Source organism: Globicephala melas, chromosome 10 (genome assembly GCF_963455315.2).
Source record: "Globicephala melas chromosome 10, mGloMel1.2, whole genome shotgun sequence".
NCBI classification, from domain to species: Eukaryota; Metazoa; Chordata; class Mammalia; order Artiodactyla; family Delphinidae; genus Globicephala; species Globicephala melas.
In genome coordinates, this window is record NC_083323.1 from 15575571 (window position 1) to 15587650 (window position 12080).

At 45.7% G+C, this 12080-nt stretch overlaps 1 protein-coding gene across 3 annotated transcripts in view; it reads right to left on the reverse strand.

Moving 5' to 3' along the window:
• RFX4 (regulatory factor X4) overlaps positions 1 to 12080 on the reverse strand; it is a 167104-nt gene that overhangs the window by 37095 nt on the left and 117929 nt on the right. For all 3 annotated transcript variants that reach the window (XM_060306134.1, XM_030856170.2, XM_060306135.1), the window contains exons 9-11: positions 9415 to 9515; positions 7342 to 7400; positions 3242 to 3386 (exon numbers count right to left, since the gene is read on the reverse strand). In XM_060306134.1, coding sequence (XP_060162117.1) covers positions 3242 to 3386; positions 7342 to 7400; positions 9415 to 9515 — 305 coding nt within the window. The remainder of the gene's footprint in view (positions 1 to 3241; positions 3387 to 7341; positions 7401 to 9414; positions 9516 to 12080) is intronic.

Here is a 12080-nt window from a genome sequence, read left to right on the forward strand (position 1 = left end):
CTTCAATCCGTGATGACAATGATCGAGATTGGCAATGAAAGTGCTAACTGCCAACATTTACTGAGTGCTTGCCGCATGCCAGGCACTCTCCTAAAATGTTTTCTACGGGCACACTCTGACCTTAGACTACCCCTAGAATGTGAATGTCATGAGGCCAGGACCTAGACCAGTGCCTGGTACACAGTAGTTGCTCGAATGTTTGTTGAAAGGATGAACGGCCCACGGAGGTAGGTACTATTATTACCCCCCCCACACACACCCAGCCTTTTGACAAATGAGGCAGAAGAGGCACACAGAGATGAGTGACTTCCGCAGCTGGTTAATGGCAGAGGCAAGTTTCAAACACAGCCTGCCTCAAGTGCTTGCCTCCCAACCTCTTCTCTACACTAGCTCTACGCTGTGTACCATGTATGTGGCACACATTGTCCCATTTCATCCTTTTGCATTATCCCCATTTTACAGATTTGGAAGCCGAGGTCACAGCACACCAGAACCAGGGTTTGAATCAAGGTCTGTCGGGCATCCCAACCACATGCTCTTACCACAGCACCACTTAAGGCTCATTCTAATCATCATGCTCAAGTCCCAATGTGTACTTTTTAATTTAAGGTAAGTCAGGCATCCCCAGCCAGCATCTACATCATGGATGTGATGGTAACCCCCTAAAGCAAGAATCCGCAGACTTGTCAACTGGTTGTAAGGAAAGGAGGGTGCAGCACACAGGTGCCCCTAGTCCTATTCAAACCGACCTTTGGTCCAGCTCATTGTGTTCAGGGACTTACTTCCCAGCTGTCTGGAAGGAGCAAGGATGACACCCGCGTGCCAGGCCACCTGCCTTCAGGCTTCCTCAATCCCCCTCATCCCGGCACTGCATCACATAGTATGTCCTCTTTGGTAAAACACAACCATTTGGAAATTACTTGTTCAACTTCTGATTTGCCATTAGCTCTAAGCTCCACGTGGCAAGGGCAGTGTCCATCTTATTCACTGCTCTTTGCTCAGCGTATTAACACAGTGCTAGACCCAGGACAGGCAGGTGGGTTGCACTGAACCTCATCATGACTCCCTTCCTCTAGAAGAATACAATCACAGATTTAAAGGACAACATTCTTGGCTTCCCTGGTGGCGCAGTGGTTGAGAGTCCGCCTGCCAATGCAGGGGACACGGGTTCGTGCCCCGGTCCGGGAAGATCCCACATGCCGCGGAGCGGCTGGGCCCGTGATCCATGGCCGCTGAGCCTGCGCGTCTGGAGGCTGTGCTCCGCAACGGGAGAGGCCACAACAGTGAGAGGCCCGCGTACCGCAAAAATAAAAAATAAAGGACAATATTCTGCCCCCAGCCTAAGAAAGCCAGAAGAGAAAGCCCCAAAAGGTTCTTTCTTGGAGAAGCAGCAGTGACCTTCGTGCTGCTCCAGCAAAGGCTCAGAGCCTGGTCCCTAAAACAAGCAATGGTGATTGTAGTTTTCCTTATGAGTCTGGGTCACATTTTCTTCCCCCCATGAAAGGTGCTGAGGGGAGAAGAGAGCTGAGTCTAATGCTGCTAGGAGTGGTTGGCAGAACCAGGAAGTTGGATCATTGTGGGCTTCCACCCATCTATTTGGTCCTCTACAAACATTGCTGGCCCCCGCCTCTACCCCTGGCCCTGTGTGAGGCCCTGGGGACATGGCCATCAGGAGTATAGCTAGCACTGTTAGGGGGCTCTTAGCCATGCTTTCCATTGTCTTCCAGAAGGAAAAACACAACAGGAAGCATGACTGTAAGCACTTGGAAAGATCCTGGAACCTCTAAAGCTTGCCCACATCTCGTTATTTTTTTCTCCTCTGGCATGCACAAGTGCATGGCGGTGACACCAAAACTAGACCTGGGTTCCAGGTCTAGCTCTGCTAACTTGGGAAAGGTTCACCACCTCTCTGGGGCTCAGTTTTCTCATCTGTAATATGGGGCTGATAAGTGAATCCTCCCCAAAGGGTTGATGTGGAGATTGAGATCATGACACAGGACCTGGCATAAACTAGGCACTCTATCAGCTGAATTATTATTTGTCACAATCTCTAAAATTCTTAACAGGGGAAAGCAGGCTGGAGGCTGTTGCACAGGAAGAAATAAGAGCCTGAGAGGAGCTCTGGGGTCACTAGGAAAGAAGAAGCCCCAGGGAAGGTCCACGTGATCCAGTGCTTCAGCTGCTCCATTTGTTTTTGAAAAGAGGTCTCTAATAGGAACATCTTAGAGAACTCTGTTTATAAACATGACATGCTTAGGCTGGATGAAGAAAGTTTTCCTTCAGGGCAACAGTGTTGAGGGGGTGTAGTAGAAACCTAAGGGGCTTGGGGCTCTCAGAAGACTGGGCCCCTCTTCTCGGGGCGGGGGACAGCCACTCTGCAGCTTCCTGAATGTCACTATTAGGGCCTTGGGCCTCACCCCATCCAGAAGGCACAGCTGCTGCCGTATCCCCCACACCCAGCACAGCCTCAGCACCAAGCTTTCCAAGAGCTGATGGGGGCGGATGGACTCACCCTCTGTCCTCATGCTCCCTTCCCCCGAGGCACAAGAAGCAACGGCTGAGTAAAATAAGGAAGGAGCCAACAGACCCTGGTCCAGGGGATTCCCTGGGCAGAGGCTGTGATGGGCTGTTGAGGAACAGCACGGATGTGCTAAGAATGGTGGTGTTCTCTGGCCTTCCGTGTCCTCTGCTGCTAAGAAGAGCAACCCGACCACATCAGGATAATACCTGGAGCGGTACTCTCACTATCTTTACCCACAGGGGCATGAACATGTATTCACAGAAGTGAATCACCTTCCATCCCCTTCTCAAACATCTACTACGATTGAGAGGTTCACCTGCCAGTAAATAGGTGGGCTGACGCCCGTGACCCTCCACAGAAAAGTAGGCGGGATTTCCAGCTTCCTCCAGGCTGACATAATGACATACACTGAGAGAGGCAGCAAGCTTTGTCCTCATTTGTTGATGCCACCTAGGGAACGGCACCTGGCATCGAGGGTCACGGGTGGGGCCTTTTGCCTGACACTGTGTGCTGCCCAATGCCCCAGCACCCATTTTCTCCAGCAAAGTTGACCAGCTAGCCCCTCCATCTAGGCCGACCCATTCAACAGGAACAAGAGAGGGGACGGGATCCCAGGGAGAAGGACAGGGTGGGAATGCCACCTAATTATGTACCAAGATACTCTTTCTTTCTTTCTTTTTAAACAAATAAAAAGACACACGCCCTGGTAGAGCATCTTACACTGGATTATGAGCTTCCGGTGCTCATCTCGAGTGTCTTCCATGGTGTAGAGGGTTTGCTTGGTGATGCTGTTGAGGTCCACGTTCCTCCAGTCTTCCAGCATTTGGAATGTGATGTCTGCACTGTGGATCACTGTTCGAGATGCCTGGAATCCAATACAATCAACTCATTAGCTCATGGGTTGTTAGGTTGAAACCCCTTCCTTTATTTCCTTTTAGTTCTTTTTAATGAATCTGTTTATGGTACTTTGCAAAGTACTCTGAAATTCAAGAAAACTCAGATGATGAGTCTATAACTCAGGAGATCCGTATACCATTTTCTCTGTGGCTCTCTCCTCACATCTCTCTTTATAAGAAACTACCCCATGGTGGCCTAGGCCAGACCAAACCTGCTGTTCCCAGCCCCTTTGGTCTTGACCCCGTGGAACAACGGGATGAAGCCCAGAGATCTGTCAGCCTCCTGATGTGAGCTTGTGGGCGAGAGCTCTGTGTTTAATAACCCGTGTCTCTAGCGTGTGAGAAGCAACAGGCTCAGATCTAGGAAGGGTCCTGCTACCCTTGGGCCTATGATAGATTCAACCCCAGAAATTTTACAAGGTGTAGTTTTCATCTAAGTGCATTCTGAAGCAGTTTATGGTCTAGCTTTCTGCTTTTGCTTTTTATGTAACTATAATAATTAAAACAAATATGAACAATTGAGATGGAAGAAAAGGAAACTATACCTTACGACTCAGTGGTCTTTTAATGTGGTCTGTGTGAATGTGAGAGTGTGTGAGTGTGTGTGTGTCTGTGAGTGTGTGAGTGTGTGTGCATTTAATCTGTGGCTTCCTCAGCAACCCTCATAGTAGAACTTAAATTTGTAAGCTGGAACAATACTCGGAACAACAATACTTGGAACTACCAAGTTGTAGCAATACTGATAAAAGCAAAGAAAAACACTTCCAGAATCATTTCCTTTACTTGCATGTTTTCAAAAATGTCTTTAATAAAACAAAACAAGATTTCAAAGACACATGGACATTGTAAGTCGCCTAATGCTTATGAATTTCCAATCAAATGTAAATACTGACGAGCCTTTTACATGTAGACTGTCCGAGCACAGGTAAAATAAAATCTTACTTAAATCATTGTAGAAGTCTTTGCGCAACACAGAGGCCTAGAATATATGAATATATGAAAAGTGAGTTGGGTTGGTTTCTAATGATAATTGAATGTGAAGGTCTAGGATTCTGGATTCAAATATACTTAGTGCAAATCCTGACCTTGCTACAGACCAGCTGATTGATTGGGGGCAGGCAAGCAGATTAACCTCAGTTTCCTGATCTATAAAATGAAGATGTACTAGTACCTATCTCTTCAGGAGGGCCACTGTTGAAGACTCCTTGGGATAATGCTTGCAAGGTGCACAGTTCCGGGAGTAAGAGCTCAATAAATGAGGCTCCTCTCACGCAGGTCAATTCTCTTTGTTGTGATCGCTCTGACACCCCAGGACCTTTGCACAGGGTGCTCCTGCTGCTGAAATGTTCTTCTCTCACCCTGCCCCGGCCACCCTGCCATCATGCGTGCTCAAAATTAAATGCAGTGCCCATGGAGAGGGCTCCTCTAACCACATTATCTAAATAGGATCTAAAATGCCCCGTTATTCTCTATTTCCATTCTCCTTCCTTCATAACGCTTATCACTTTTCACTATTTTTTGTTGGGCAAGTACCACTAAGTGTAAATGTCTGGCACACAGTAGGCACTCAGAAGATTTTGTGGGATGAATGGCTGAGATATGAATGCCAAGTTGCTTGCTCAGTGTATATCCAAAAGGGCCTGAAGAGTTGGCTCTTGGGTTTAAGTATCTGGGGGCGAGTTTTTGGCTGGATGTTGTTTAGTCTGACTTGCCTTGTGTGTGTTTAGGAAAGCTTGCTGGGATATTAGCTACGATGCTCCATGGTGTTTCATTCCCAGCACTAACCCTAGTCCTTTGGCTGATCCAGAAATGTGTCTGATAGCTGCCCAGTGAAGATGGAAAGGTAGCAATTGCTGATTAAAGTACGAACTGTCTATGTGAGAAGTGGCGAGTGTGTGTGCGCGCATGCCCGTGAGCACGCAGGTGGTTGTAGGCGTGGGTGTGGATGCTTTTACCTACATGGTACATTAAAGGGTCAAAGGCCTTTCTAAACTTCCTAAATGTCTACTTTTAACTATGTCCTAAAACCGTATCTAGTTCCCTGATATGACCCAAAACCGGCTCTTCCAAGCTGGGAAGAAGAACCAGACGGCATGCATCCTCAGAAACAATGCAGTCTTTCCTTTTTTTTTTATAAAGAATATCTCAAATCAATTTATTTTATATACACATTAAAATCTTTTATATTTAATAAATGTGTAAGATACAAAGACAAAAATGACAACTCCCAAGACCCAATACCCATGATGAATATGAGTTTCCCTGACCCAGAATTTACCATCATTAAGGTCTGGAAATATTTGCTTCCATCTAATCACTGTTTTTGTTATTGTAAAATTATTATTGTTTTTGTTTTAAAAAGATACACATATTTATGCAATTGAAATTTAATAGAAAAAATTAAACAAGAAATTTTTGATCTTTATGTGTAGATACTATATGTTTAGTGATATTAATAGAACCCTCAGGCTTGTGTTGAGTCCCTTCTAAAACCTTTTGATGGACAGAGGTAGGATTTGAAAACTAACCCTGGCAGTGTTTCTTTATTTTGTTACTATTCATTTTATTTCCTGAATCCCATTAACCTGTGAGGCTCTGCCCTACCCCAGAACAGTGCCCAGGTGTGGCCTCTGAAACAGTACAAATGTGGAAGGTTTCCCTCTGTGCCATTTATGCCAGGGGCAGGGCTGGAACAGTGAGGTGTGTGGGGGGGGGGGGGCGGTGGGTGGGTGGCGGTAGTTTTACACTTTCTGGTTCCTGGCCTGGAGCCTTCCTTCAGGCCACTCTAACTAGAGACCCCTCCCCCTCCCACCTTGACCTTGAGTAACCAACACCAACCAGAACCAACAATGTAAGGGAGAGGTTACAAACCCGAACACATAAACAAGGCAGGCAGGTGAAGTGCATGAGTGAGGTGGGCCAAGTGTAAGAGAAAGCGGAGGTGATGAGAGGACGCTGCCTGCTAGAGAAAAGCTCGGCCCATCCAGCTGGTTATTGCCCCGGGGAAATTAGCTCTGGGGTTGCCAGCTCTTACAATTTTTCTACAGAAAATGTGGGTGTTTAGTTGTCATCTCCTAGTTTCAACTGTTAGTGACTAAGTAAAAAAAATTTTTTGAACATATGCCAATCAAACAAAAATAACCCCACACATCTGCGGGCCAGATTTGACCTGCAGCCACCAGTTTGTCCCCTGGGCTTTAAGGTCATTAACAGTTTAATGAATGTTAATGGTCTGCCTTAACAGACTTAGATTCCCTTCCTTGAGGTTCAAAATTAACAGAAATGCAAAACTTTATGCCATCAGTTAGAACTACAGAGCTACAGCGGGATCTTTCACTTTTTACTGTACGTATATACTTTCATTAATTAAAAAAAATTTTTTAATAGTAAGCAAATGTCACTTTTGTGCTAAAAAGAACAGAAACCTGGGGAAAAAACAAAATTGGGGTGATTTTGCACCCCCCAGGCTACACATGGCAATGGCTGGAGACATTCTTGACTGTCACAACCAAAGTGGTACTTGGGGGTGGGTGGTCTTACTGGCATCTAGTGGGTAGAGGCCAGGGATACCACTAAGCATCTACAATACACAAAGCAACTCCCCACAACAAAGAATTACCCAGCCCAAAAAGGCAACAGTGGCTGAGAAACCCCAATGTACTTAAGCAAAACACAAAACTTGTGGACCTAGAATATATGAAAGGTTAATGCGGAAATGATGTCAGAAATTATTCTGTATGTTACTTGAAACTATATAGTGATTGGCTAGCGTTTCAATTCCTTATCTGTAGAAATTTCAGATAATGGTGAGAGTGTACTATTAAACAACCACACCCTGACAGATCCTCTCCAGAGTTATTGTGGATTTGCCGTTCATTTTCAATGACTTAGCAGTAGTTAGAACACACAACACAGGACAGCTACCTGGCAAAGGTGATTTAGTGATGTCTGCCGTCTCAGAATTTGGGAAAATCTTCTCGACACTGCAAGAAGAAAAGAGTGAGTATGACACATTTTATGCTTTACGGTCCGACCTTAGATTTTCCGCAGGCCGATTTCAAAAAGTAGCTTCCTTGTTTGCCTAACTTTGTCACTGTCCAATCCTGTTTTCTGCACCCACTGGCAAAACCCTGCATTTGCTTCTTTGTTCTCCCATATGGACAACTATTTCCTAAGATGACGATATTTGGGGTACATATTTCAAAGTTGCCCACACTCCACACTGGCAGGTGTGAGAAACTGTGGCGTCAATCAACCGTGAGTAAAAGCAATTATTTACTTGTCTTTCATTTCGCTAATTGCAAGCTCAATCACTTCTCCCCATAAATAATTGCAGGAATCAAGTGGAAGCTTTGAAGAAGGCCCTTTAAAAAGTAGTATGTCTACTAGGAAACCTTGATTGAGCAGGGTTGCTTCTAGGATAGAACCCTGGGCGGCACCTTGAATGTGGCTTTGCATTCATCATCTGTCGTTTTCATCCAACAGTCTCCACGACCTATTTGTACGGATGATCCTGGGTCCTATGCTGACATAATAGGCTGATGCTTTGAAGTGGGGTGATCTTATATCTGTAGGTTTCGAAGCAGACAAGTCATGTGCCAGCCCAAGGTCTTCATCCTTACAGAGTCCTTTGGAGAGGTGTGTGTCTCCACTCCTTGCACCTTCTCGAAGTGCACCCCCAAGGCTCCCTGGGGAGAGTGGGCGCCTCCAGGCTCCCATAGGTGGCAGGTCCGACAAACCTCCTGGCTTTGGACTTTCAACAGATTTGCTTTGCCAGCGTAATTAAAATGGGCACGGGGCATTCTTCTCATTAATTTCTGAACTGGTCAAGAAACAATCAGAAATTTCCCTGGGATTATTCTAATTTGTACTCAGAACCAGCTTGGTTGGAAAAATAGGGCATGGGGTGGAGGAAGGGGGGGGCAGGTGGAGTCGGGGGACAGATGAACTTCTAATTTTCCAGGCCGATCAATCGTTAATCCTTCTCCTTAATTACTTTTTCTTTAACTTTGTGATGTGGAATTTAGTGCTCATGAAAAGAAAAGAGCTGAGAGCCGTGAAATAAAGCAGGCTTTATCAATAGGTGATGGGCACGGCAGGCGGCCTCAAAGCACGTCTGAAAGGGCCCCCTTTGCCTGTGGAGAGAGGGTAATTGGATCTCCTTCATTTTCCTTGCTGGTACTTATTTCGGGCAAGCATGGCCAGCTGTATTCAAATGGGGTTTTAAGAAACACATATCTTAAAACTTTATTTGGCTTAACATCATCTCACCTTGGCTTAATAGCACGTGAGACTTCCCACAAGTAAAGACACATCGACACAGAGAAAGAGGACCAGTTTTCTCAGGCAACATGAATGCTGGGGAATGAGTGGTGATGCTCAGCAGAGAAAAGATTCACAGTCCGAATCCCCCATGAGAAATATTAATTTTGCTTTCTCATTAGGCAGAGAATTAAATAGATGAAGCCCTGAAGCTCTTGTCTGTCTTCTATTACCCCCACTTTGTGGACAGGAGCTTCAGGGAAATCTCCATTTTAGGGTCAGATAGGCGTGAGTTTGACTCCTGGCCCCTAATTACCATCTGCGTGTCTGTGTGGCTTTGGCGAAGTTTCTTTGCCTCTCGGCGCTTCACCTGTAGAAGAGGGATACTGTTTCCTACATTGCAGGGATGGGTGAGGATTAAATGGGATAAGGAGTGTGGTGGTGACAGCAGAAACTCTGGCATCAAACAGACCTAGGGGCTAATCCTGCCTCTGCTGCTTACTTCCTCTCTAAATCTGTTTCATTTTCTGTAAAGGAGAGGTGTGCCACCCATAATAAACATTTTGTGAGGATTAACGAAGTTAACGCATGGAAAGTGCTGAGCATGATAGTTGGTGCTTTGTAGGCATCAGTAAATTCTTAGCTATTATTATTATTTTATTAACAACCTATATAAAATATCTGGCACTAAAATGTTACCCTCCCTTCCCCCCTGCTCCCAAACTTCATACTTACATTCAAACTTGATGTTTCGTAAGTTTTCTGGGAGGTCATGGAGAGCCACTTTTAGCCACTCATCCAGCTGTTTGGCAAACTTTCGGATCACCTGAGTTAAGCTAGAAAGAGAAATGACACATGCTAAGTGCCTTGTGTGTTGCCCAGTCCTCCCCACAGGCCCCTACAGAGTCTTATTTCCTCTGATGGTGTTTTGACTGCAACCATTAGGTGCCACTGAAAGCAGTAACCTCAGGGACAGGGTCAGCAGTCCATGCCCTGTGGAGAGCTGGTGGGTCTGAGAAGGGCGTGGACAGAACGTGCTCTGGTGCCCACGCTGGTCGACGAGGGAGACACAGCATACACAGGTGTGGGGAAAAGCCCACTGCAATGCTTGGCATCATCCAGAACCCTGTCTGCGAGTAAGACACCATCCTTCGTGTTTCTGAAGAGGCTTGTGGGAGGGGTAATGACAGTGGACAGTGGACCTGAGAGCACCGTTTGCAACTGGCCTCTCCTCTTCATGCTGTTCAGTCTTGTTGGAGCTCCCCAGGCGGGCAGGAACCCCATCTGCAGCATACCGCCACGCCTGCCCACACAGCCGGGACTCAGGCTTACTAAAATGTTTGCCTCTTGGTAGGAACTGGGAAGCAAGAGTACATTTTTAAACTGACAAACAACCCTGACACAGACCTGGAAGCCATGTCAGATTTGGAAAGTCAAGGACTGTTTGGGGGCAGGAGGTGGGGTGGGGTGGGGCTAGAGGGGTGAAGGGTTGAGGGGGCAGTCGGTTGCAATATGAGATGGGAATCTGGAGTCGAGGAGACATTAAGCACCATTTTCAGGCTCTCACCATCAAAATCATCTGCTCATCACCATAGGTCCGGTGTCCTCCATGAGGTCCTCCTTAGTCATGCCTGCCACAAGGACCTCTCCCCACCCTCACCATCCACACCATCCTTGCCTTCCACCAACACTGCCTACCCTGCTCTCATTCAGTCCCCGTCAGATTCTCCCCCTAGATAAGCAGTCCTAACTGTGTTCCTCTGCTCACTCACTCTTTCCTTTTCCATGACTTACTACAATCTTCTCCGTGTTCCTCACACTTCCAAACCCCCACCTCCCCCCTCTCCACCAGCAGGTGGCATCACCTCCTACTTCTCAGGGAAAACACCCCAAAGAAGTCAGCCTACCTGACAGAATCAAGGAGCCAGCCCCATCTCTTCCCCTCCTGCCTTCTCAGGAACCTTCCACTGCTGACTGCTCCTTCTCCTGCATATTCACCTTTTCCTCTCTCTTGATCATTCCTCTTGTCATTTTAACATGTTCAAAAATGTCTCACCTTAAAAACAAAAGACCGTCTTCTTTCCTCACTCTATCTCCTCAAGCTACTATCCTCTTTCTTCCACTTCACAGACATACTTCTTCAGAGTTGTCTAGACTCTCCGTCTCCTCTTCTTCACCTCCCATTCACTCCTCACCTCACTCCTGTACCTCCGCCTACAAAGCTCCCACCCAGGCAGCAACCTCCATCCATGACACAAACCCATAGACTCATTCTGGTCCTCACGTTGCTTGACATCTGGCAGCATTCGGCTCCGTTAGCCCTTCCTCCTTTTGGAAACGTTTACTTCACTTGGCATTTGTGACCCCTCCATCTTCTGGCTACTTCTCCCCAGTCACAAAGCTCAGCCCCCCCTACCTGGCCATTACATCGTCCAGTTCTTCCAAGTCTAGTCCTGGGCCCTCTCTTATCACATTGTATTCCTTCCTTGGATAGTTTCTCCATGCCCACAGCTTCAGTCACCATCTCTAGAACTCTGGACCAACTGCATGCAGGACACGTCCATTTCAAAGCCCCAAAAGGTCCATCGAACTAAACATGTCCAAACAGAATTCATCATTTCCCCATCAGACCTGGTTCTTTTCTGTGGTCTCTATTTCAGTGTGCACTCTACTTTGTTGAGTTTTGTTTTTAACATTTTTATTCAGAAAAACTTCAAACCTTCAAATACCCATGACCCAGCATCAATAATTAGCAACATTTTGCCAGTTTAATTTATCACATGCTTCTTTTTCTTTTCTAGAGTGTTTTAAGTGAATTCAGGATGTTATGCATTTCTAACTGACAAGTTTTAAATATGTATTTATATATGTACATACATGCACAAACACTTAAAACCACCATGCCATTGTTATACCCAACAGAATGAATAGTAGTTCCTTCATATTATCTAAAGCTCGGTCTGTACTCAAATTTCTCTATTCCTCTCAAAGACATCTTCTAGTTTGTCTGAATCAGGATCCAAACAAGTTCCACACATTGCATAAAAGATATAATTGCCTTGTTCTATTTCTTAAGCCTTTAAAAAAAATTCTATTTCATGCCATTGGTTTATTGGCAACATCATGTTATTTGTTCCATGGAATGCCCCACATTCTGATTTGGTTGATTTCTTCCTTGTAGTGACACTTAACTGTTCATTTATCCTGTGTGCTTCCTATAAACCGGGCACAAAAGGAGGAAAAAAAGAAACAAAAGCTGAAGGAACTAACAGAAAACAACTAGCAAGATAGAAGATTTTAATCCAACCATGTAAATTAATTACATTAAATATAAAGGTCTAGACATAGCAACTAAAAATTAGAAACTGTCATATTGGATAAAAAAGCAAGACCTCATTATA